This window comes from Trichogramma pretiosum, unplaced genomic scaffold (assembly GCF_000599845.2).
Source record: "Trichogramma pretiosum strain Unisexual culture from Peru unplaced genomic scaffold, Tpre_2.0 scaffold22, whole genome shotgun sequence".
NCBI lineage: Eukaryota > Metazoa > Arthropoda > Insecta > Hymenoptera > Trichogrammatidae > Trichogramma > Trichogramma pretiosum.
The window spans coordinates 395015-420672 of record NW_019640932.1 but is presented as its reverse complement, the minus strand read 5'-3'; the positions used below and the strand labels follow the sequence as shown (position 1 = coordinate 420672).

Here is a 25658-nt window from a genome sequence, read left to right as displayed (position 1 = left end):
ACACCTCCCGACGCCGCGACTATTGCACTGACTCACTTGATTAAAACACAAACACGCCTCTCCAGGCTACAGCCAAGCTATGCTCGTTTTCAGTCTCGTTGCGTGCACTTGAGCGCGTAGTTGCATCCTCCGTGTCTGCTTCCCTTCCCTGTATCGGCGTAACAGAGCATCGTTCCAAGTACGACCAAGCGTGTATTCTTCGTTCTTGTTTTACGTTGAAAATGTGAATCGTGAGAGTCGGAAAATATAAGGAGACAGGACATTGTGATGCTGTCAAAGTGCAAAGCCCGTCAGACGCTCGTCTTCGTACTGCGCTGCGACGCGTACGATCGTGTTTGACGTTTGCACGTGAATCGTGCCGATCAATCCCAGTCTACGACTTTCGGTAAGTTTTCTCTGACATTATACTTGCTCATAATTTTCAATTTGAAACGGGCCCACTTGGGCAAGTTAACTTTATAAACGAGCTGTAGTACGTACATTAATAGAACAGCCAAATTTTTCTGACAATCGTGCGCGCTAATCGATAAGAGAATCGATTTTTTTGCCGAGATAATAAAAAACGTGACTCAGAGCGCTTCCTGAATGAGTGTACAATGAACGTAAACTCGACGGGCAGGCGTCGAAGTACGTAAGTTGATTCACGAGCCGTACTCAATGAGAGAGATCCGCTTCAATGAAGCAACTGCAGCTCGAGTAAAGAGAAAGAAACAACAGCGGCTTAATTCGAGACGCACCTAAGATAATGACTGTATTAATTGACGCTACAACGAGATGTACGCTGAATTTTAGAATTCTTCCTGGTCGTTTGCATCTGCTAGTTTTCTTAAATTGATTGTTAAAAAATCACCTGTTAACTTGTAACCGAAAGAAGAATCGATCGGTCGTTTCACAAAAAAAAAAAAATACGAAAAGGTGACGGGGTCAACGACCGCGTACAAAAACATTCGGTGATTGAGACCGCGGCAGCCCATCGTTCAGTTACCTGTACTAAATCATATTATTATGAGAATGTCAAAGAACTTTAAATTTCAGCGCGTTCAAGCTCGATTTCATAAAAATTTGCACTCATTCGATTTTCAGGTGAATAATTAGGTTAACTAGGTCGAGCAGTCGAGAGTTCAAATTTCCGAATGGCAATAATCCAAGTGCATAATATTTAAAAACCGCGACGCTAGTTGGCAGGAAGTCGCGCGCGCGGTAACAATTTGACTTGCGACACGACTCTGTATATACACATCGACAAACAAAAGCGCCGAGCTAGAAAGCCGTGGAAAATAGCGAAAAAAAGAAACGAGAAAAAAAAGGAGAATAAGAAGGGGGAAAAAACGTCGGCAGCCCCCTTGTGGGTGCAACGAGAGTGCACGCGTGAAATCAAACGAAAAGCATCGCGATTCAAGAGTCGGGCAAAAAGCCCTGCACATGCACCTTTGTGAGCGCCTACACGAGGCTTAAAACATCCGTGCATATACTTTTACATATACGTTCACGCTCCCTTGGCTACGCTCGAGCACTTGTTTACGCACACACACACACACACACACACATGTATGCATTTAAACGGAGTACAGTGTAATGCAGCAGTGTACGTAAAGCAACGAGTCCGCTGCACTTTGCGTGAAAAGTACCTCCGCACGTATACAAATCGAGTTATTGCATTCCATAGTACGAGCCCCAAAGCTTCGCTCGCCTTCCGTGCGTGTGTGTCTCATGTATACGCGGCTTATGCACTACCTGCGTGCGCGTAATCGCACCATCATCTTCCTCTGCGCGTTATATTATTATCATATATGTATCGGATGGCACTACTTATGTGTAGCACACATAACGTCAACGTCCGTCGCTCGCCTGCACACGACTGAGATTGTGACGCGATGATTTCCAGTTTACTTACGCGTTCGCGCCCGCAGACTATCTATAAAAATGGAAAAAATTCATCGATTGCCCGACTTGCTCCGAATATAGTCTGTCAGATTCTGACTCGTACTTTTGAGGAACTTTAGAGAGCGAGACGGCCCCGCGATGCCAATCTCCCTCGAACTTTTTCGCTCGCCTCGGAAATCACGAGTGCGTAGAAAATTTATTCAAAGATCATACTCACGTCTGCGTGGGTATAGCTTCATTCACCCATACGGCCGTGCGAGTTGCGCTTTGTGTAACGCGAGTTATCGCGCCTTCGATCATTTTATTTTCACACTGGGGTTCACATATTACTGCGCTCCCCAAGAAAGATATGAGAGTACTGTTAATTATTCGAGTTCATATAGGTAGCATCGATAAATGAGAGAATGAAACGCGTCTCCATGTTGTCTTTTGTTTACCATTGTAGCGCTGTAAAGAAACAGGTAGCATATAATAGTTTACGCGCAACGTTATCGTAGTGTTGAGCAAGTGTCGGCAGATCGATTGAGCTACGCCGATAAGTCGCGCGCCTATCCATTGAAAACTCATATACCTTCGTAAACCCGACTCATGCAGAGTATCTATACCTGCAAATCTGCCTACGTTGTACATTCACTCTCGTTTGTTTCTTCGGCAGGAGCTGCTGCTGATCGTATACAGGTTTATATATGCTACTACCTATAATCAGCGGGGCCTAGCGCCGCCGCGTCGTTATGCGGCCGCGTTGGTAGCGCAAAATAACACTGACCACACGTTGTACACACACGCTACAGTGAGTATAGGTGTACCACGGAATATACAGTCTTCCAGTTAGCGCGAGGCGTGCTGACTCGCGGAGTGCGGACTTACTCTATACGGAGGATCGGAGAGCACACAGTACAGGCAAAGCGCGCGAACAGGGCGCGTCGAGTTCGCTGCGTAACCTGTGTTTACGTAAAGATGGCGGCGGCGCGCATCTATACGCTACCACTGCTGCTACTCGTCCTTCCGATTTTCGGACAGATTCGCGATCGGGACCAAGAGGCCGAGCGACAGCAACGCGAACGCGACCAGCAGGTCAGGAATCGATACAATAATGGCCCGTACTTCGGGCCCGTGGGTTACGGCCCGCCACCACCGCCTCAAGGACAGCAGACTTACTTTTACAAGGATCGCCTGTACGGCTACCATCCGAGCCCCTACGACACCTACAACTACAATCGTGAGCCGCCCAGGACGCACGAGGATAGATACCACTTTGATGTGAGTCCACTTCATTCTGATGAATTATTGTGGGTGTGGTTGTCACTCCGATACTTTACCGTGTTGTCTGTCTAACGATCTATCGCTTTGGTGTTTGTTGTTGTTGCTACTGTTGCGCGTGGTATATAGCGTTAGCCCTTCCTCGTATGTTGCCACTGCTATTAATGCTCCATCCCTTGTGTCAAAAATTTACTTACCTACAATTATTAAATTGCTCATTAGATAATCGAGTCTTTTATCATTAAATAATTAGATCGTGAAAACATTTTTTTCATTTTTTATTTATTCAGATTATATAAATAAATTTTTTATAGGTAACTGATAGAACTCCCTTACCTGGAGTACTTGGAGGATTTCGACCAGACCTTCAAGGAAGAGAACGACCTGACTCTAAAAACCTTGACCGAGATGTATTTGTTTCAACTCATTACGGAAATGTTCAAGGTTTCAAAGTATACCTTTATGATCATCCTGAAGCTAGACATAGACCATGGAGTCTTCCAGTTGAAAGAGTTACAGCTAGTGTCAATGTCTTCCTTGGAATACCATATGCAATGCCACCTACAAAAGATGGGAGATTCAAACCCCCAAGAACTCACAAGTAAGTTGTTGTTATAAAGATCATTTCAGTTCTGAAATCTAATATAATATAAATGTAATTCTCATATGGTATTTTCACAGAGGCTGGCATTTGATGCAGGCAGTGGATTGGGGACCAGCATGTCCACAACCTAGCCAATATACAGGAACTACAAAAGGAGTAAGGGATGTAGATGAGGATTGCTTGTATTTGAATATTTTTAGTCCAAATGTGAGTCATCTTTTATTATAAATATTTTGTTTATTTTCATTAAAAATATGTAAAAATTGAAATGAAATATTTTGCTTTTCAGGTAAACTCGGGCTTAGCAAGAAATTATCCTGTTATGTTTTATATTCATGGTGGAGAGTTCATTCATGGAGCAAGCAATCTGTTTCCAGCTCACATGCTTGCTGCATTTTATAATGTAACAGTTGTTACATTTAATTACCGTATTGGAGCTCTTGGTATTAATTTTACAATTCTCATTAAATGAGAATAGAACAAATCTAAATTTGTTCAGTTATTAATCATTTATTTATTGTTTACAGGATTTCTTAGTACAGGAGATGAAAATAGTCCTGGAAATTATGGAATACTTGATCAAGCAATGGCTTTAAGATGGGTTTATGAAAATATCAAATTCTTTAATGGAGACCCAGAATCGATTACCTTATTTGGTCCTGGAGCAGGTGCAGCTAGTGCTGGTCTTTTGATGGTTGCCCCAAGGTAATTGTATGATATTAAATACAATAAAAATAGGTTCTCATTTGAAACAATTTCAGAACTCGTCAGATGGTTTCCAAAGTTATTGCTCAATCAGGTTCAGCTTTAGCAGATTGGGCTCTCATAGTGGATAAGTATAGAGCTCAAAACACTTCTCGTGTCTATGCTGAGATGCTTGGCTGCAGTATTGAAAGCAGTTGGAAATTAGTGCAGTGCTTGAACGTTCGTTCGCCCTTAGAATTAGGTAATGCCGAATTTCAACCAAATGTAGGTATGTTTCCATGGGCTCCAGTGCTTGATGTCAATTTCACTATACCGAGAGACTATTACGATTCATGGAGTGCTTCTGATTGGCGTTTTTTCACTGAGGAACCAGAAGAAAGTATTAAGAAAGGAAAATATCGAAAAGATATTATGTACATGGCGAGTGTTACAACTCAAGAAGCTTCGTTTATTTTATGTAAGTAAATCGTTTTTGAAGATTGTACAAGTTTTAAAATTTACGTCAATTAAACGTTACTTTTTATTTTAGACAACAATGTGACATTAGCCAGAAATGAATATGTTATAACACCAGAAATGTTTGATCAAAAAATTTGGGAATTAGTTTTACGATATAATTACACTCTAAATCCTTTGGGAGTGTACGAAGCAATAAAATACATGTATACCTACTGGCCTGATCCGAATAACGTAACTCATATTCGAGACCAATACATAAATGTAAGTATTAAAAAATCCCCACTATTATGGAAAATTTTCGATAGTTACATTAACAAATTTATTTTTATAATTAAGATGTTGTCAGACTTCCATTACACTGCACCTATGGACAAAATAGCCAAACTTCTGGTTCAAAAAAATATTCCTGTGTATTTATATGTTCTTAATACAACGATAGAGGCATTTGACCTTCCTTTATGGAGAAGAGTTCCTCACGATATCGAACACTTGTTGCTTTCTGGTGCTCCATTTATGGATGTTGGTCAGTTGATTTGACTACATTGTTTTCTTCTCTTTAGTGGTTTGATCAAGTTATAATTATTTTATTTTTTGCAGAATTTTTCCCCGAAAAATTAAAATTAAGAAGAGACATGTGGACCGATAATGATAGAAATATGAGTCATTTCTTTATGAAAGCTTACTCCAATTTCGCAACTTACGGGTAAGTTTTTAGTATTATGATGTTACTAAAAATACCTTGAATTTTTCAACTCATATCGTAAATTTTTTTTAACAGTAATCCAACGCCTGCTCAAATTCTGGGATTACACTTTGATATGGCAAAATTCGGTCATCTGAAATATCTAAACTTGAATACCACATATAATAGTTCTATCCAGTACAACTATCGGCAGACTGAGAGTGCTTTTTGGTCTCAATATTTACCGACTGTCATAGGCCGGTTAGTACCTACGTATCCACCTGTGACGGAGGTAAGTGAAATTAATTTTGAAATTAAACTTTAATCTCTTGATGTTTTAATTTAAAAAATGACTATTCCGTTACAGTTTTGGTGGGAACCGACACAACCTTTGCAGATCGCATTTTGGTCTATGACATCGGCATGTCTCTTATTAATTGTTATGGCAGCGGTTTGTTGTATGCTTTGGCGCAATGCCAAGAGGTAAGCAAAAGGTAAACAGAACCGAATCCGTGTAACGATCACGATTGGTCATTGAGCCAAGAGTATTGGGCGTAGTGCACGTGAATGCTGGTTCTGGTTTCTTTAACAATAATTTACTTACTATCAAATCTGCATTTTTGAATTCTCACAAATGAGTCGCGAGAGAATTCCAAAAACATCGTAGCTTACCTAACAATAATTGTAAATAATATTTAAACGGTCTTTTGCTATCTTTATAGTAAAACGGAGGCTGTAAAAGAAAATTTTGAAGGTAAATTTATGTAAATTGATCAAATATTTGTTGCACGCCATGATGATTGTGAAACACTATTTAAACTTTAAATGATGTTATAATTTTATTTATTTACAATTTGAGGACACTAATGCTTATGTGTAGTTAAAGCACTTTGCCTTTATGAATGTACACTTGATTAATTATTCTTGTAAAATATCACATTATGCAGGGACTATGTTAATGTTGGTTAACATGTGTTGATCTAATTATTTTTTATCAACAGACAGTCCGATCACTACTATAGCGGAGATATCCTGATGGTCAGGGATGACGACGCCTCCGAGGGAATCGACAATTTAAGCCGCGCTTCCAAGGAGAATGTCTACGAGTATCGTGATGCACCTCCATCATTTCGTCGGAATCCTCGTGTTCAAGATATTCGTCTACAGGATCGGCTAGCCCAAAACCGCAAATTTGCTTCTACGCCATCGTTACGTAGCAATTCGAATAATTCGTTAAAAGACGTCAGAGCGGAGGGGTTTGTCACTAGCTCACCCAATGGACAACCCAGAGCAGTTATGAACAGAGCATCCAGTCAAAGTAGTCTACCTAAAAGCAGAAGCAAGACGCATTTGGTCCAAGGTGTTCCTCAGACAGCGGTGTGACCGCGGTGCTTCAGTGCATTTTGAAAATATCCTTCTTTTAGGATTTGTTTGAATTCAAATGAATTTGTTCAAGCCTTAGTGTTGATTGTGGACAATTTTATGGAGTTTTAACTTACGCTCATCTCAAGTGTTTTAATGTACAAAATGGTACTATTCGACTTTACATTATTTCTCAAAAGTGCAAATATTTCAGTTGGTCAACACGTAGATTGCATAGATTAGCGCACAGTAGATTTTCACATTCCAATAAACTTGAATGTAGATTTAAGTACAGAAAATTTTTATAGTGCATAATGCAATGCAATAGATTATCATGATTACCATTTTGTTGGCTGTCAAAGTAGTAGATTTTACACTGGATTAATTATAATATCAATGATAGTTTTTAGGAGCATTTTTTTTTATGACGAAATAATGCACTATCAATCGTTATTACTTTTTTTACAAGCGTGGAGTTGATCTCAGTTTTATAAAAAAATTTACAGTCTTTTTATATAGTTATTTCAACAAATATAATGATGCATGACACTGCCATTGTAATGCTATTTCGCCATCAAAAATTTGTTAAGTCATCCAATTTTTTCATTCCATTAGTTTTTAAGATGAAAAATCGTGTCCGTCCAATGAAACTAGAGAGTTACAGAAAAATAAGTATTTTGATGTAAGTTTAACAATATTATTAAAACTGCAATTGTTTATTGTAAAAATAATAGCAGTCGTCGAGTATTTTATCATGCGTAAGTTTTGTTTGTTAAATGAACTTTATGATTGAAGTAGTAGGCATTTTTGTATATTAATTTTGTACAAAGTTTTACCTGTAATTGCTTTATAAATGTTACTTCAAATTTATTAAGTTACGCTTTAAGATGTTTATAGTATTTGAAATTAGATTTAAGTCAAATAAAAAATTTCGCTGCGATTAAATAGGGAAATTATAAAATAATTTTTGGTCTACAAATAATTGATGAATATATTGAAGTATTATACTCTAAAAATGTGTAAACATGAAAAACATGTTGACTAAGTTTAATCAAAATATTTAAATAAAATTTATTTTAATTTTTACACGTGCATTGCATATTTAATTCAATCATCGTTATTAATTTCATGAGAATGGCCATTACTTTGTAGTTTACTTTTAAATAAACTTGAAAATCAAATTCGTGTACGCAAAAAACGGTCGGAAACTTCATTACGAATTTCTTGATATTACCCCGAAATTTTGAATGTTAATCAAAAATACGTTTCAATAAAATATCAGATTTAGTAAATTCACACTTTTATGTCTAGCAACGTCACGACATACATGCCATATGTACCTACACTTTTGTTGATTTCTCAATTGCGTGATGGTTTCAGTCACAGCGTTCTCAGGCCTAGGCACGTATGGCTAGGTGATAAGAGATCGAAGCCAGGTAGGCAATCGGCACAAAGGCGACGCGGGGTTTTCCAACGAGAATATGAACCGCCGCGGGCGCATAAAAAAGCGACAGCTCTAGGCCTCGCGAATTCAGTTCTAGATCTACCCTCGAGAGGCGAAGCTCTGCCCGGTGCTTCATTTGTGATAAAAAATTAGATAGAGTGTTCGCGAGTGAAATAATAACGAGTCGTAAAAATAGCAAGGGTACGAGTAGTTTAAAGCTTTGCCAACCCTTACCTACCCCTCCGTCACGGGTTTCGTCATACATCAGCCAGAAAGTTGTAATTATAATGATAATCGATTTTCTTTTATTCAATATAAACACTGGGTCTTTTCCTTACTTCTACCACCAAACTCGTGTCATAGTAACATGATTCTTTAATTGCTTTACATTCTAACAAACAAATCAATTTTCAATAAATTCTTCAATTTATGAGTACATAATATTCAATAGAACCATTCAAACTTCGCTCATAAAGTCATTATTCAAGCGACTTGCATATCAAAGGGTACTTATTACCGATCAAACTACTTCTTCATTATATGTCATCGCAAAAGCATTAAATTATTATCTAAAATTAATTATAATAAACATAATCAAAATATGTAGGAAACTAGGTATAAAGTTAAGAATAAATAAGACACAGACAGTGCTATGCAGAGAAGAAGACAGAGACTTACAATACCTATAAATATTACTAACTTGCTTATAAACTAATCACGTCACTGCAAAGTCGTTTTTCGAGAGTCAACTAGATTAACGAGTTAAGGATTAAAAGTTATGAGAGAAAACTTCAATCGTAATTGCGACATATGAAAGAAAACGGGATGCGCCTTCTATTCCTACTACATGTATATCTCGATCGAAGCTGTCAGCCTTTAGAAAATTCGTTAAAAAATTAATTTTTTTTCTTCGCGGTAGGCTGTCAATTTCAATAAATTTCTAGCAGAAATTTGTTTACTTAGTTATATGGTATTTGTAATAATAAATACCATCATTTTTCACTTTACTTTGCGTCTGTAATTTCAGTTTTTCGACGAAGATATTAGATGGGATAATTTAAAGGGCGGTATAAGTGTGTATTACTGCAACAACTTTGTGTTCACGTGTCTGGGTCACGAAAAAAGCGCAGTACAGCTTGGGTGCACTTGTAGACGCAGCTTCAATTATCTTAGTAAAATCGTCTGCACTGCCTGGATGCAGTGCATTTGTCGGTTTTGTTATTTAAATATATGTGATCGAAAATATTTAATCATGGGTGGATCTTAAAGATTCAAACGAGAAATATGGTTCGGTGTAAAGATTATAACTGACGCATTGCAAAAAATGGAGGATTCACAGCGTTCATTTATGTTCAAAATTATATTAGGTACATTTTTGTTTGCTCAGTTATAAATGACAAAGATTTCGTAGCATATCTCGGGCAATTTTTCTGACTGTCCTTTTATATTTTGCAGCTATAGGATTTGGTGTTTTACATCGTTGGCATGTTTCTACTATATTTGAAAATGACAGACATTTCTCTCATTTATCACGATTGGAAAGAGAAATGTCTTTTAGAACCGAAATGGTAAAAAACTTTTCAAATTGTTATTCAAATTTTTGTGATTTTATTTAAAGTAATAATCTATTTTCTAGGGCATGTATTACTCTTATTTTAAGTCAATTGCAGAGTCTGACAATTTTTTTGAAGGCTTGCACAAAGTGCACCATGACAATCTTTCTGAATATCCCAGTGTTATCAATGCTGAGAGTAAATACAATTTAGGTCCAGAGGTACAATTATTTATAACAAATTGGAACTGATTTAAAATTTTAAAATTAAACTAATCATGTAATAATCTTGTAGGTGAATATTGGTGTAATTTATCACTTAATGAAGTATCTGAATTTATTACCAGAGACAGTTTGTTGGCAGGTAACTGATTTCAATTGATCATCAAACTTTTTGGTATTTTATCCTGTTACTAATGAGTGAATTTATTTGAATACTTCTAAAAGGTTGAAAGAGGTGCAGGTTTATCAGTTGTCACAAGTTGCACTGGACTGGGAGAACCAATATATTTCTATTTAGAATTTGTGTGGTTGTTTGCTGCTGTTACCGGAGCGACAATATTTTTGTATGGGGCCCATCTTAGTGGATCGATTGGAGGAGGTTTAATATCAATAGCATCATTTTTCTTTAATCACACAGAATGCACCAGAGTTCAATGGACACCACCATTGCGAGAAAGTTTTGCATATCCTGCACTTCTTTTTCAAATGTATACACTATCAGAAATTCTGAAGAAAAGAAAAAGACCACAAAATATCACCCTTTATGCTGTTTGTATTATATTGTTTTTTATAACATCAGATTGTAGAGGAACTATGAAATCTAAATATTATTTTTTTTTCAGGACCTAGTTATGTTAGTAACGTTTTGCTTGCTCAGTTGGCAATTCTCACAATTTGTGTTTGTTACCCAAACCATAGCAATGCTCATTCTTAAGTGGCTCAGAATTATTGATAAGAAAATGTATTCCTTTTACTGTTCAATGCATTTATTTGCCATTATTTTAGCCATAGTTTTAACTCGAAATTCATTTCTTATCACTTCTGTGCACTTAGCTCTCATAGTAGTCAGTTTTGGTTTGTCTGAAGTAAGCCATTTTTTATCACGCCTGTTTGATCCAAAGACAATAACTCTCTTAGAAATAGCATTTGTTTTAGTATTTTGTAAATTGTGGAAAATGTTTTTTGTTAACAAATCTGATGATGAGCATATTTTCAATTTACTGCGCTCCAAAATTTCTTCTTATAAAGATTTTCATACCATGCTGTACACATGTTCTCCAGAATTCGACTTTTTAAAGTACGAAACGTATGAAGCATTGGTGAAAACTTTCTTGTTGCAAACAAATATTCTTGTTTTTATTTTAGTACTGTACTATTGGTATAGAAATTTAAAAACTCACGGTTTTCCTGGATGCATAGAACCCCATGTAGCTTACAATATATTACAATCAGGGGCCTTTACAATCATGGCAATTTTTGTAATGAGGTTGAAACTATTTATGACCCCGCACTTATGTATTTTGTCTGGATTAGTATGTAGTAAAAGGTATCTGATCAAACTAGGAGTCAAAAGACAAGTAATGGTTGGTGCTTTGATTGCTATTCTTTTGGCAACTATGTCTTACCATGGTTTTCCTCGAGTGAAACAAGAAAGACAATTAATAGGTAAACTGGTTGAGCTTGGTTTGTTTTAAATAGGTTCATTCTGTTTGAATAAAGTTTTAACATTATTAACGTTCATTTTTTAGGAGAATACAGTAACATTGAACAAGAAGAGTTACTAGAATGGATAGATAAGAAAACTCCTTCAAGAGCTGCCTTTGCTGGTAAAATGTCTTTGATGGCTAACATTATGTTATCAACCAGAAGACCAGTAGTGAATAATCCTTACTACGAAAGTAAATCCATGAGGTTGGTTAAATCACGTATCAGAAGAATTGCCGTTTACGAGTCATTAATTTTATCTTGTAAAATTTTTTAGAGACAAGACCTTGAACGTATACGAAATGTATAGTAGAAAAAGTGTGTCCGAAGTTCACGATACATTGAAAAAATTGCAAGTTGACTACCTCATAATAGACGAGACTCAGTGCTACGGGATTGGTTATTGGTGAGTGAATGAGTTAACGAGTAAATAACGAAAATTTTACAATGTAATTTTACAATGAATCTACTGTCTTTGTTACAGGAAGTCGGGATGCAAAATGATTGAACTGTGGGACTTGATGGATCGTGGGGCATCGCGCGGCGCGGGTAAACTTCCCGTTTGTCCGATATTGTATCGCGGCAATGCTCATCCGTTTCGACGAGTTTTTGAAAATCGTAGTTATGTAGTGCTACAGCTCAACTATACCAAATACTTGGAGTACAAGCCAAAGAATGTTTTTGTCGCGTGACCGCAAATTTCGATTGGATAATCGCAGGTTGGAGCGTTGATCTGTTTTTGTGTAAAAGCAAAGCTATGCTTGGTGGATTATACAAGCGAATGTTTAAATTGAGAGAAAAAATGTAATAGTATTGAAGTGGCGTACACGTGTACAAACAAAAATAATGTTATGATAATGATTTATCGCGGCAATTTGAAATTGTCATGATTTTTATTCATTGTTATTGCTAGTTCGACTGTTATTATTAAGAATACTAAGAAAATAAAACGATTTTTATAAGTAATACGTTGTGTTTGTTGGATACTGGCCGGATTTTCACCGAGCTAGATGGAGAAAATCAGTGACGCTTGTTAAGCTGACCAATTAGAACTGAATTTTAGGAAAAAAGCAATCAAAAGCTGCTCTTCTCGGCCAAAGCAAAATAGTCCGAAAAAAGACAAATCGAGCAACAAATCGGAATCGTGTGCAGGTGTAACAGGTTTGACGAGAGCCAGCTCGCGCAGGACTCGCGCGCGTCCGAGGCGAGGATTAGTATGCGGCTCTCGATCATTTAGGCGTCCGCATAGCGCGTCGAGTATTTCGCTCCGCGACGCGAGGAGTAAGTAAGTAGTAGGAAAAGCCGCGCGCGAGGCAGAAAAGAGGGGACTTGGCGCACCTTCGCCCGGCTGACCCACATTAGAGGCCTGTGCGCGCGCGCCTTGTTGTGTGTGCTCTACTGATATATAGCTATATGGGCACGTACAGAGGCAGTGCAAAACGAGAGAGTGGATGTGTGCTATGGCATATCGCGAACGCCGCCGGAGCACTGCTGTAGGTACACTCGATATGGGTGCAGTGCCGATCGCGGAGCTCGGAGTCGGACTCGTTGCTCAGTGCAGTAGCGACTAGTGCCGCGCGCGAATCGCGAATCGCTGCGTAAGCGAGCAGCTGAGAGCACGCAAGCATATACGAGAGACGGATGGCAGCCAGAGGAATTACACATTTTTGAAGGGCTGCCGCGAAAATGATTCCTGGACGTCGTGACAAGACGAGCACGACGACGACGACTTTGATTTACATTTCGAAATTCATTCAAGAATTAACGATCAGCCCAAAGGCCAGTGTAAAAGTGGAAATTCGCCCGGCCAGACGTGCCATCGGCTCGTGATGAAATTTGCCTCTCACGCAGTTGTGCCTTACGAATAATCGGATGAGCCGATGATCGATTCAGCTGGCCTAGATCAAGTTGGTTCAGTTCGATAATATTAAATTGTGATGTTAAAGTGGTGCAGATCGGAGTGCGCGTCGACCAGCTGACTCGATCGGCATCGAGCGATCGACCAGTTTTTATATAATAATAAAAAAAAAGTTACGATCGTGCCACTGTGCGGCGTGTATACAAGAGGATAAAAGTGCGTCTCTGGGGCCATTGAGCCCGTGGCACGCGCGTATACGCATAGATCGGCCGAGCCGCCAAGTGAAGGGAAATCGGCATCGGATCGCGATTCGACGGAGAAAGATCGAAAGCAGCTCGCGCGATCGCGTCGAGTCTCTCTCTTTCTCTCCCTCGCTCAGCTAATAGCACCGATGCAACGGAATCTCGCCGCTAAACAATCTCTTTCCAGTGAGTATCCATCGTACTCAGCGTATATATACGAATAAAGACAGGCGCGCAACGCGAGCAATTCGCACGATCTTGTATTATTATTTACGCGCAGTCGAGGCGTCGCGAGATTCAATCGAAGGAAAGATGCAAGTCGCGTTCGCTATAGCGAATGTGAGAGCTTTACACGCTCGTCTTTGGTCGCATCAATAATTCATAAGGCGCGCAGTGCGTGCGTACCTCTTATGGCGGGCACAATCGACGCGTCGAGAGCAGCGCGGAAAGGAATACGTACAAGTGCGCCAGGCCGCATGTCTATATAGGCATTATACGAAGCGCATACCTGCGTACACGTAAGTGCATATAAAAGAATCGTGCGAACGACGTGCGGAGCGACTAGCTATACTTATAATATTATATTAAGTGTATGCTATATACGGCGTACGGAGGTAGCTAAAGCCCGAGGAGCTCGAGTTCCCGCGCGTCTAGGATAACCGAGGTGCGCGCTTGAGCTTGTATATGGACTCGACTCGCTCGCTCGCACCGCAGCAGCTATTTATTGCCATTATTACGCGCGCACAGCCAGCTTACTCCGCATATAAAAAGAATAATGATAAAGACAAAGCCCTCGTCGGCGCACATATATAGATATTAAGCCTAGCTCCCTACCGTTACGATCACACGATTAAAAAGTCCACCGCCCGCTCGCAATTAAACTTGTATTATTATGGTCGTAAGGTAAGGCCCGTACCGAGTATAACTCGCCTCGAGCAGCAATTCGATATTAAACGTCGCTCGTATAAAGCACCGAATGACACCTTCGCAACTACTGCTATGCCGCTGTGCTTTTATTGCGCGGCTATATTCGCGCTCGGCGATCGTCTTTGATCGGTAGCGGCCCGATTGCCACCCACGCCACTCGCCACATCTGTCTCGCGCGCCCCGTTGCTTGCCCATCGCGACGCTTCTTCTTCTTCTTCTTCTTCGTGATGTCTGTAATAATAAGCCTCATTGTCTGCAAATGATTTCTGGCGCGCTTGTAACGAGCCTTGCGTAATATATCTATATATTACGTTGCGTTATGCAGGCAGAACCATTATACATAGGTTCGGAGGGAAATCGGAGTCGCTCGTTACGTGCACTTGGCTGAGGCGTTGGTCTTATGGCGCGAGCGAGCGAACGACACGCCGCTACGTTACAGTTGCTCTAACGGAGCAGCTGGAAAAATGAGAATTGAATTGAGCCGAGGTAGGTAGCGAGCGATAGGCATCGCAACAACGAGAATCTCCACTGTCTTTCGGTATGCGCGTGTCATTTTTCCTGCCCCGCCACGCTCGACGATAATTCCCAATGATCCAACAGCTTCATTACAATTACATCTTAATTAACTCGAGGCGTGCGCGTGACTTTTGCCTGCTACCCGCGCACACAGTTACTTTTTACAGCTGTAGGTGCGATGCGCGCGTCGCAATCATTTCATGAGTCTTGGTGGCAGCCTGATACTTTGACAATGTAATCGACCATTTGAGCGGATCAACGGAATTAATTCTTCAGATGTGTCTTGACTTTACGTAAATAAAACAAGAATTAAACAAAACTGAACTGTTTCAAGTCTACATTTTTGACAGACGAATAGTTTTTATTTATAAGCGTGTTTTTTTAATACCCACTCACCCAGTGAACCAGCGAGGGATATAAGTGACTCCGCATTCTATCCTCGCGAATTCAATCCGAAGTTGGTAAAAAATCGTACAGAAATTACAACGAATTTCATGTATACAAATGTTATTAGAATATTTAACATAGGATCTGGGATGCCAATACCCTTATGTGCGGATCATTTTTGTAGTCAAACAAGAAATTCAAAAATGGACTTTTAGTTTATAAACTACCGAGTAATTTTAAATGTGATAAAACATAAAGCTTTTAATTCTTGTATCGCGGTGGAATTATCGAATTATAGTTGTTCTATCCTTTCTCATGGTCAATATAGTTCATCAAGTATTGTATTGGCGAAAAACGACATTTTATCGCGATATTATTACGATGCCTAGCAGTGTCTCTTTTGCGAAATCATTACCTCGAAACACTTGTGACGTCGACAAAGAAAAGTTTTTGCCCTTTTTCTAAGCGCGAGTTTGCTCGCGTTTAAAAGGATGGGACACGTAAGGTCAAGCCCTCCTATTCATCATCGTGTCGTACGATGTACACGCTCGCTAATCGAGGCAGAAGTGCAGTCGCGAGACTCGGCAAATACCGTTAGACTATACGGGCGCGCGACTACTTTTTGTCCAAAGTCCTGTAGGCCGCGAGGTCCTCGCGGTCATTTCATTCAGTAATTATTTCCAAGAGGCTGCGAATAAAATAGCTTACAAGGATCACCCGAGTAGCATCGCGATAATTGCCACGCCAAACGAAAAGCGAATTCGCTGCAGTTTTACTCGTGCATAGGATTCTCGGGCTGGAGCTCGTGCACAATATATAGCTACACACACACACATATAAAGCTGTAAAAATGCTGCACCGAGTCTGCTTTTACGATCGTTGCGTACGATAGGCGCGTGTGCGTCTACCGATTGAGCTGCAAATGCCTGGCCACATACGAGGCGTGAAGAGCGCACCGAACAATTTCACTTCTCGTTCCCATGTGTGCGCGAGCTGTCTATCGTCGTTTGCCATGTATACGTAGGTATATGCTGCAGCAGCTCCTATAATATACTCACGCACTCGCACACGCGCGCACACTTTTGTTCTACTTTGGTCGCTGCACCGAGTCGAGCTTTGCATCGAGCTCGCGTGAGAAACCCTATGAAGCAGCAGATATATATAAAATGCATGCACACTGCAGTCATGTTTACTGGAGTATAAAAAAACTATATAGAAGCAAACTTTCTTCGGCGCGCGCGAAAACTTAGATACGCGCAGCTACGTACGCCTATATGTATATATACCTGTACTTTGTGTTATACGTATACCCGCATGTATGATAGATCCTCGGAGTGTACCTAGGCTACGTTTATGTGCGTTGAGTGCCGATCCCGAGCCACAGCCTATTTTGCTGCTTTCCCATTCGTATTTTGCTTGCCGTATTTTCTCTCGCCAAGTCTTTTTTCTTCTTAGATCGGTCCTCGACGAGTATCGCTGCGTGATTGGTCAACACCCTGAAACGATGAATCAGTTATCTCAGAGGTGCGACGACGTTCATTCGCTCAATCAACCGTACCATATGATTATGTTTCTGTACTATATATTGGTCGGTTTAATACGAGCTCGTATAATGTATAGCGCTTATAATCGGCCCTCGCGCGATCGATCGGGCCTCGATAGAGAAAAAAAGAAGAGAGAGAGAGACGAGAATGACGAGACGCGAGAAAAGGAGAACGCGTGTGTGCGTCGAATGTAGGTAAACGTGTCGCGGTGCATTGGCGCATCGAAGTCGCGCTGCGCTGCACACACCGCACCCGATCGGGATTCGCCGCAGCCGCACTCGCACCGATCGGAAAATCCAATCGAGCATCGACGCGATCGCGACCGAGAAGATGGCCCGACGCAATGGCTTTGCTGCTAGCTCTTTCTTTACGGCGTGCGCGGGGGAGCTCGCGGGACGACTTTCGATCGTATCGCGGCTTCGTTTCCACCGCAATTCGCCTGTAAATACATGCGCGTCGCGCCACGACCTTATCCGCCTGCATATCGTATGCAAACTTGGAATTCGTGCGGCTCCATGTTGTCCTAGATGCGTTGGGAGCGCTTCTCGCTCTGGGAACGAGCGTGAAATCGATTTAGCCGCGACTACTCTCGGCGTGGCACGTAGGCAGACGCGCATCCTTCTCGCTACTCTCTTTCCCTCTGTGTCTCGATTCAGCCGCGAGGAAAGTCAGCCTCGCGCCGAACAAAAGGCTCTCGCCGAGCCGAACGCGACTTTTACAAATGCCGACGATTCGAGCGCGCCGCGCAGACGTAGATAAGGCCAATTACCCGCGATCGGCCTGCTGTATGTACTCGTTTGTCTTGTAAGTCGAGCGCGGCGTTGGGCGCAGCTGTGGTATGCGCGATTGAGTCATTCCAAGCGTATACCGATATATACCGACTCGTATATTTATATGCTATATACGTAATACGCGTATTATAACCGACCGCACGGCTAGCCAATGCGACTCTCGCGTACGAGACAAGGTGAACAAAAAAAGCACAACCGCACACACGCATTGTTATACATTGAATATCCTATTCTGTTGTTTATAAATGCGCCGCGTAACCATAATGCTTATGGCTTTTGTATACGGAATTGCGACGCACGCATTGGCTAACGCATTGGCCAACTCGGGACTCGCGCTTGCTCTCGCCTATTCGTCGTGAGAAATGTCTCCCGATTGAGATACAGCGACGTCAATGCCATCGCGACGCGGCTGATATTTCAAAATGCACCGACGCTGCGTATCGCCGAGACAATTTATGTCTCACTTTAGACAGGTCGATCAAAGATTTCTCGACCGATCGTGAGTTTTGCATGTCGATCTGCGCAAAAATCGATTCCGGGCTCTTTCTATTTTTTTTCTCAAAAAGTACGAGCTCTATAGTGGCGAGAAGTGGAGTCTTTTGGTCACTTTGCCGAGTCGTCTTGCGTGCGCGCGCCTTAATTGCACTTGTTCTGTGGCAATTCTCGCACATTATCGCGAAATGACAGCATACACACACACACACACGCATCTATTATCGTGATTTCACCCGTCAGCTTTTCGGTTTTTAGTCGCTCGGCTCTATTCGACTTGTCTTTTCTCTTTTTTTTCATCAAGCGTTCGCCTTATCTGACTGTATTTCGGATATGAATGGTGCTTTTTGAAGGTCAGCACTCGAATGAAGTCAATACTTTTTGGCAAAAAGAAAAACAGGAAGCAAAGAATGAAAAAAGTTGGTATATATGTATAGCAAAGTATAGTCGGTAATTTTGCGTGTTCCAGCGGGCGAACAATGAGGCGAGAGGTAGGCGAGTGGCTGGCGACGTGCGTCGGCTCGCCGATCTGCATCCTGCTGCTCTGCTGGTGCCTGCTGATCTACCAAAACCAGCCGGCCGCGACGAAGCGCCGGGTCGACGTTCTGGCCGTTGCCCTCCTGTCGCAGAGCCTCGCCCATCATCTCGGCCTCGTGCTCTTCGCCATCCTCGCCCTCATACATCCCAAGCAGCACTTCGAAGGTGCGTACCGATTGCAATTGTGATTTGCATATAGGACGACTCGTCCGAGCCGCGAGTCAATTGTCTCGGTCGATTAATTTTCAGTTCAAGTACGCGGACGGCTCGTGACTTAATTATGTATGTGTGTAAATAATACACTCTTGGCTTGGCTAAACGTCTTTAATAATGTAATACGTGCTGCGAGCGCGTGCACGTATACGTACCGTTGCAGAAATTCTTCGGAGCACGCTCGGTGCGCGAGAATCGATGTACGTGGCCGCAGCTTAGCACCGATCATCGCCGCGCATCCGACTCGGCGTGGATTTTTTCCCCGTCTTTTTTTTTCGCTCACCTCGGAAAAGTGTGTCGCGCTTAGAGGCAGCGGAAAGTACAACTATGCACGTTTATCTGCGCACAGAATTCTGCTCGAGTCTGGTCTGGCTGCTGAACTCGTCGAGCATCCTGCAGGAGCTGAGCCTGGCGTCGATCGCCGTGTTCGCGGCGCTGACGGTGCGTGACGACGAGGGCGCCGGGCCCAGCATCAAGAAGCACCACCTCAAGTACCACCTGGCCAGTCTGACCCTCACGGCGGCCTGCATCGGCGTCACCGGCGTGCTCAATTACGAGCCCAAGAGCTGCGTCTTTTTGCCCCAGGACATATCGGCCAAGTACGGTCTCTTCTTCAACGGGCTTCGAATCCTTCTGGCTCTCGCAGCTTTGGCCAGGTATAGACCGACACCTTCTAGTCTTGAAAAAGCGCCAAAAATTGGAAAAGATAACGAATCCAATAAACTTTACAGTCTGGTTACGGCTCTGATGCGACACTTGTGTCGACCGTTACCTCGGGCCGAATTACTCAAGAGCGTCTCGGACTTGTCGGAAGCCAGCTCGAAAAATTCCGTCTCGGGCACGTACGAGTGTCTTCATCATCATCCATTGCAGCAGCAGCAGCAACCACAGCAATTGCAGCAACAGCAGCAGCAGCAGCAGCCACAGCAGCCGCAGAATCAACTGCAACAGAACTGGGACGGTCAGACGGCGACCGGTTCGTACAGCAGCACCGGCTCGACCAACAGCAGGGCATGTCTCAAGCGACGCGACTCTACCAACGAGGTCGTCGTCGTCGACGAGGCCAGCGGTCGGCCAATCGTCTACGTCTTGCTGACCGTCTGCTACGTTTTCCATCACATACCCATGCTGGTAAGTTTGACTCCCGAGTAAATAAATTGGTATATCCAATCGGCAAGTTGCAGAATCAATATAATTAGCTGGCTCGATCGGGCGCGAATTCGTTACGGTTAAAAGTCAAAGTTCGGAGATTCAAAGTTTGGGATCGTGAATTAAGCGGAAGCGCAAATAGACGCTCGTGCCAGGCTTTGAATGGGTTACACGGCGCACAGACTGTATATATAGACGTTGTTTGCGGAAGTTGGAGCTAGCGTGCGAGGATGTGCGCGATCGCTTTGGTCGTCGCGTTGTTGGGACGTGCTCTCGGTTAACGGGACGCCGTGAGCTGTCATAGCGCTCGCGGACGCTTTTGTGAAAGTGCAACGTGTAACGAGGCTCTCTGTACAATGTGTATATGAATACAAGCTCGCTAGTGGCCGCGATATCGCTTCGAACGAGTGTTATATTGCCCCCGTCCGCAGCAGCAGCTGCTGCAACGCGCCGTAATATTCGCGTATTACGCGAATATTTACATCATAGATCGCGTCCGAGCTATGTATACTTGGCGCACACGTAACGCGTACGGAGCTAGATTTTCTTATTATTGTACGCGGCTGCAACTGTGTCTATACGATTTGTTTCGCTGCGATCGCGCCAACACGACGATGTTCGCTCGAAACTTATAATACATCGCGCTGTAAGAATTAGAGAGTGGCACTCCCACTTTTGACCGACGCAGCGAGTCGCGCGCGCCCATCGATGCATATGTACGCGCTATACGTACGAGCATATTGCATTGTGTGTATTTGCTTATACACACACGCGTTATGTGCAGGTACGCGACAAATATGAAAAAAGGCGCGTCCTCCGACACTTTCGACGCTGAGTTTTGCACTGCAGCGAGCCGCGATCCGGGATGCTCCTACATTCGAGCTGTAAACGCGTACACTCGATGCCTTTTCTCGAGTCGCTGCCGAATCGTTCGTCCATACAAAATACCTCGATTGTTGCTGTGTATACACGCAGATATAGATAGACGAAGGCGGCGAACCGCAGCAGCTGTCTATATACACATCGTCGAGTTACGCACATCTTATTGCAAGCATATGTATATATGAGATCGCATCAGCCGATACATAGTTTAGAAAGTTCAGCGCTGCGTGTCTGCATATGTGCACCCCGCACGTATCAGCGCAGTACACTTATAAACATATATAATTATAATGCAATATGTATAGCAATACGTGTACGTGTGCGTGTCGGTAGAGCCGCGATAAATTTTACTGGATTACACTCGTGGTATATCGGTGGATGTTGCGCGTTCGCGACTCGTTTCGGCCATGCACATGGAAAAGCCGATCGACGATCGTTAATTAAGATCGATTTCTTTCTCTTATTTCTGCCTCGCTCGTGTCACTGTCTTATACATACTTGTAACGAGCAATGCGTTGGCTCGATTTCGTGTCTCGTGCGTATCAATAGAGCCTCGTACGCGACCGAGACTGAAAAAGTTGGTGTACATTTTATTTCTTGTCGAGCGCCTAATCGACGAGCGATCGACCCGTTGTGTACGAATCGACGTTTGCGACTCCGAATGCAAAACGAGCGCAACAAACGCGGCCCTCGTGTTCGAGAGAGAGAGAGAGAGGAATACTCGAGTAGCGTGAAAAATGAACAGTTACAAAAGCAGTCGGCAGCAATGTACTAGCTATATAGTCACTCAACGCCTCGTATATTATATATGTATAGGTATCTACAATATACATTTGCAACAATTTGCAACAGCTACTCACGCTATGCTGCATAGGTCGTTGTTGCGGGCTTGGAAAAAGCGTGAAAGTACAGCATATGCGTATATCGCACGCGTCCTGCTCTCGGGCTCGTTCGGGATCTTTCCCATGATGTATATAGGATCGATTGAAATTACGACTAGATCGCAGTCGGCACATCGTGCTTTCCGAAAATTTCAATTGTTGCTCGGATGGACTTTGAGGCAAAGCAATGCAATCCCATCGCCGATCGTCGTTATTTCATAAATAGCGCTCGTGTTGCAACGAAAACGCGAGGACTTATATAGCTTGATATTTTTGGACGCCACCCGATTCATCTGCGCTATTCTATCGACTCTCGAGATCGAACGGGCGAATATTTGAAAGAGCCATCCGAGTTGCGGCATGGAGCTGCTCCAGGCACTTGGCTATTTACCTATGCTAGCAGTGGCGGTAGCAACGGCAAAACAATACCAAAACAATAATACGAGGCGCGCGAGCCGTTATGAGTGGAAATATCGTAATTATACACGTGCGCGCGGGCTACAGCACGAGCTCGAGTCGTTTGGAAAGTACATATACATTCGTGTATATAATACGCACCGTAGCGGCTCTGCAATAAAAAGTATATAATAATATCGCGTAGAGCATATTATACGCGTAAGCGAGCTGCTGCGCAACGGCTCGAGTCGAGCTCGTGCTTTCTCTCCGCGCGCAGCGTTTATATGGCTGCAGCTGCGTGTCTTTCCATCCTACACAACTCTCTGCACGCGCTATCTGTCGATCTGCGAATTTTCCCAAATGCTACCGATATCGCACAGGCTGCGTGGTGCCTCTTGCGAAATCGATGCAACCAAAACAACTCGTAAAAGCGCCACACGATACTTTATGCGGCGATGACGTTAATTTTTTCTTTTCGTGGACAGATCGTTTCGATTCGGCCGGATGTACTGAGGAATCTGTGCAGCCCGCAGAATCTAGCGAGCTGGTTGCCACTTGTCAAGGACACGCTGCTGCCCATTTCGCTGGCCACCTTCGACAAGACGTTCTGCCGATACGTGGCCAGGCTCTACACGAAGCAGGAACGATCGACCCAAAGTACCCATGGTACGTACCGATTTCTGGCATCGCATACCGATTTACATTCGACGTAATTATTAACTTCGACGAGTTTTTAATTACAGCTGGCGGGGTGGACGGCAAATTTCGACACTTTGAGCAAGACGGCGAGTACAAATTGCAGCTGAATCTTAATCATGGACTGAAATTTTCCATGGCACAAGACTCGGCTAGACCGAGCCCAGGCGCCAATCTCTATGGAATTCTGCACAATCATCAAACTCGAGGTTGTTCAAATATCCTTTTTGTCCATTCCCATTTTCAATCATTATGAAGAATAGCTTTACAAATTTATAACTCCAAATGTCAGTTCGAGCTAAGCAGCAGGCCATGCAGCAGCAGCAGCAGCAGCAGCAACATCAAAGTCCAATTGCGCTTTGCGGACGAAATAACGGGAATCTGTCGAGCGGCGACTACGCGTCCATGGGCCCCGCGTCCTCGACCTGCACCAGCTGCTCCAATCTGGATCTGCGCCAGTCGCAGCAGCAGCTCATTCCCAGCAGCCACGGCCGCAGTCGTCAGCATCATCAAGTGCAACAGAGCAAGCCGAGTCGAATGGTGAGCCGCGCCAACAGCTTCGCCAGTCCTGCCACTTGCGAGCCCGATCAGTTTTTGCTTCGACATCATCATCAGCAGCAGCAACAGCTCAGTAGACGCAAATTCGAGTCCAGCTGCAACCCCAAGCACCTCGAGAGCCTCGTTTGTCTGCAATTCGACGACGAGCAGTCCTATCCGGCGGTAAGTACTCCAACATGTCTCCTGAAAAAAAGTTGAAAGAACGGATGACTCAATTGGATATGTGCGCGGTGTTTTACAGGAATTGGCGGCCCGTCGACTCAAGAACTTCGCCAAAAGCCTCGACGAGATTCGCGAGGAAAACCAACAGCCGCGCTCCGGACAGCCACTTTATCACTACCAGTATCAGCAGCAGCAGCAGCAGCAGCAGCAGCAGCAACGCCAACTAGAGCAAACCAGACGGGCAGTGCGACGCAACCAGAGCTTCGACCTGCACGCGGTGCAGCTCCGAGCTTGCCCGAGGATCGAACTGCCCCTCGTCCAGACTCGCACTTACCAGGCGACCAAGACACGAGCGCAGCCCCAGCTGCCCGTTCAGCAGCACTCGAGGGTCCAACGAGTCCTGGCGGCTGCCTACCGACAGAGCGACGATCGCCGAGCGGCCGACTTCGAGACGTCGTCCGACGACGAGAGCTGCGAGGGCAGCCAGCGGGACTTTGACACGCTCAGCTCGTGCAGAAGTAGGCCGCGCAGCCGCTGCTCCGTCACGACTGTCGCCAATGACGACTTTGAATTCTTTCAACGCAACGGTACGACGGTAAGTGTCGCGCGATCGTATTGTTTGCCACTACTTATTTCGATTCGAAATGACGTCGCTTTCTTTGACGCGTAATAGGAGCCGATTCGAGCGAATCAATCGCCAACTCAGCAAAATCAACAGACAAACCTTTCGGACTCGGGCAAGGGCAACATGCGCAGCTTCACGCCGCGCGTCATCGAAGCCACGGCGGCCAACTCGATCTCGCCCCAGCTGGACAAGCCCGTCGTGCAGTCGTACAAGCTCAAGACCAGCAAAATAAGCCAAGGCCATTCGCTCAACGACCTCGATCGCTTTCAGGGTGCTCGCGCGGCGCCGGTGGCCGTCGCCAAGCAGCCGACCCTCTCGATCGAGAGCCTCAAGAGCATACTCGCCTCGACTCACGTGAGCTATCTCGACAACGGTCAACTCTGCAGGCATAACGTCGGCGATCTTGGAGGCTCGGCTCCTGATTTCAAAAAGATTTTCGTCACCGACTTCATTTGAACTTTCGACGCGATCGGCTCACATCGCTACCTGGACAATGTACATAATATTTTCTCATCTCACTTGTTCTCTCATCGTGACTATTTCGTCCACGTGTGTATATAGAAATGTAAAAACTAAAAGTAGTCCAATACTGTCTAATTGCTAGTACTTTGAAATTAAAAAAATTTACGGGCGCTATTGCGAGCGCCGATCATTTAAATACCTAACTTTAAGTCTCTATCAACAAGAATTATTGTAAATATTATCTTATATTTTGTAAATTTGTATTTATTGATTGATCATTTCATGAAATGTAACACGAATATTATAAACATGAATATAATTTTTGAATATTTTTTCAAAAATCATCTCTATTGTATAATTACTTGGTTTAGTCATTAAACTAAAATGATATTTCTAATGAGCTCACGATTGTTCAAAAAAGTTGGATTATAATTTCCCGTATCTGAACTCTGAAGAGATGATTTCATTACACATCAAGACATATTTATTTTTAATACTTTTATAATTCAAAATATAGGAACCTTTCATTTTTTTTCTTTTTAATAAAATACGATGACCAAAGTATAATTTAATCAAACATTTGTAAAAAAAAAAAAAACAAAATGCCTATTTGATTCCCAAAATGTTATTTTTGTATTTATGATTTATTTTAGTCGTTTAATATGATATTATCCGAAAAAT

The 25658-nt window shown here is 43.0% G+C and overlaps 3 protein-coding genes across 6 annotated transcripts; all 3 read left to right on the top strand.

The window, feature by feature from the left end:
* Window positions 1-121: 121 nt before the first annotated feature.
* Window positions 122-7414, top strand: LOC106648731 (cholinesterase). Of its 4 annotated transcripts, none has more exons than XM_014365810.2 (14): window positions 122-385; window positions 2540-3144; window positions 3459-3745; window positions 3826-3955; window positions 4038-4191; window positions 4276-4453; window positions 4510-4910; window positions 4983-5173; window positions 5249-5435; window positions 5510-5615; window positions 5691-5886; window positions 5962-6077; window positions 6596-6998; window positions 7078-7414. In XM_014365810.2, exons 2-13 carry the CDS (start codon window positions 2842-2844, stop codon window positions 6975-6977), a joined length of 2631 nt encoding a protein of 876 aa, XP_014221296.1. In that variant the 5' UTR covers window positions 122-385; window positions 2540-2841; the 3' UTR covers window positions 6978-6998; window positions 7078-7414. The 4 variants fall into 4 exon arrangements, with proteins under 4 accessions (XP_014221296.1, XP_023313483.1, XP_023313482.1 ...); XM_023457715.1 differs by lacking the exon at window positions 7078-7414 and adding an exon at window positions 6317-6348 and having other exon boundaries at window positions 6596-6724; XM_023457714.1 differs by having other exon boundaries at window positions 6596-7414.
* Window positions 7415-9588: 2174 nt separating this feature from the next.
* Window positions 9589-12625, top strand: LOC106648854 (probable C-mannosyltransferase DPY19L1). Its single transcript, XM_014365988.2, has 9 exons — window positions 9589-9767; window positions 9856-9968; window positions 10037-10174; window positions 10248-10316; window positions 10400-10723; window positions 10798-11620; window positions 11704-11866; window positions 11937-12065; window positions 12144-12625. Exons 1-9 carry the CDS (start codon window positions 9725-9727, stop codon window positions 12349-12351), a joined length of 2010 nt encoding a protein of 669 aa, XP_014221474.1. The 5' UTR covers window positions 9589-9724; the 3' UTR covers window positions 12352-12625.
* Window positions 12626-13595: 970 nt separating this feature from the next.
* On the top strand, window positions 13596-25181 carry LOC106648880. The gene is made up of 9 exons (XM_023457739.1): window positions 13596-13945; window positions 18886-19118; window positions 19516-19822; window positions 19898-20297; window positions 22960-23140; window positions 23218-23379; window positions 23463-23890; window positions 23970-24485; window positions 24564-25181. Exons 2-9 carry the CDS (start codon window positions 18896-18898, stop codon window positions 24969-24971), a joined length of 2625 nt encoding a protein of 874 aa, XP_023313507.1. The 5' UTR covers window positions 13596-13945; window positions 18886-18895; the 3' UTR covers window positions 24972-25181.
* Window positions 25182-25658: the final 477 nt, after the last annotated feature.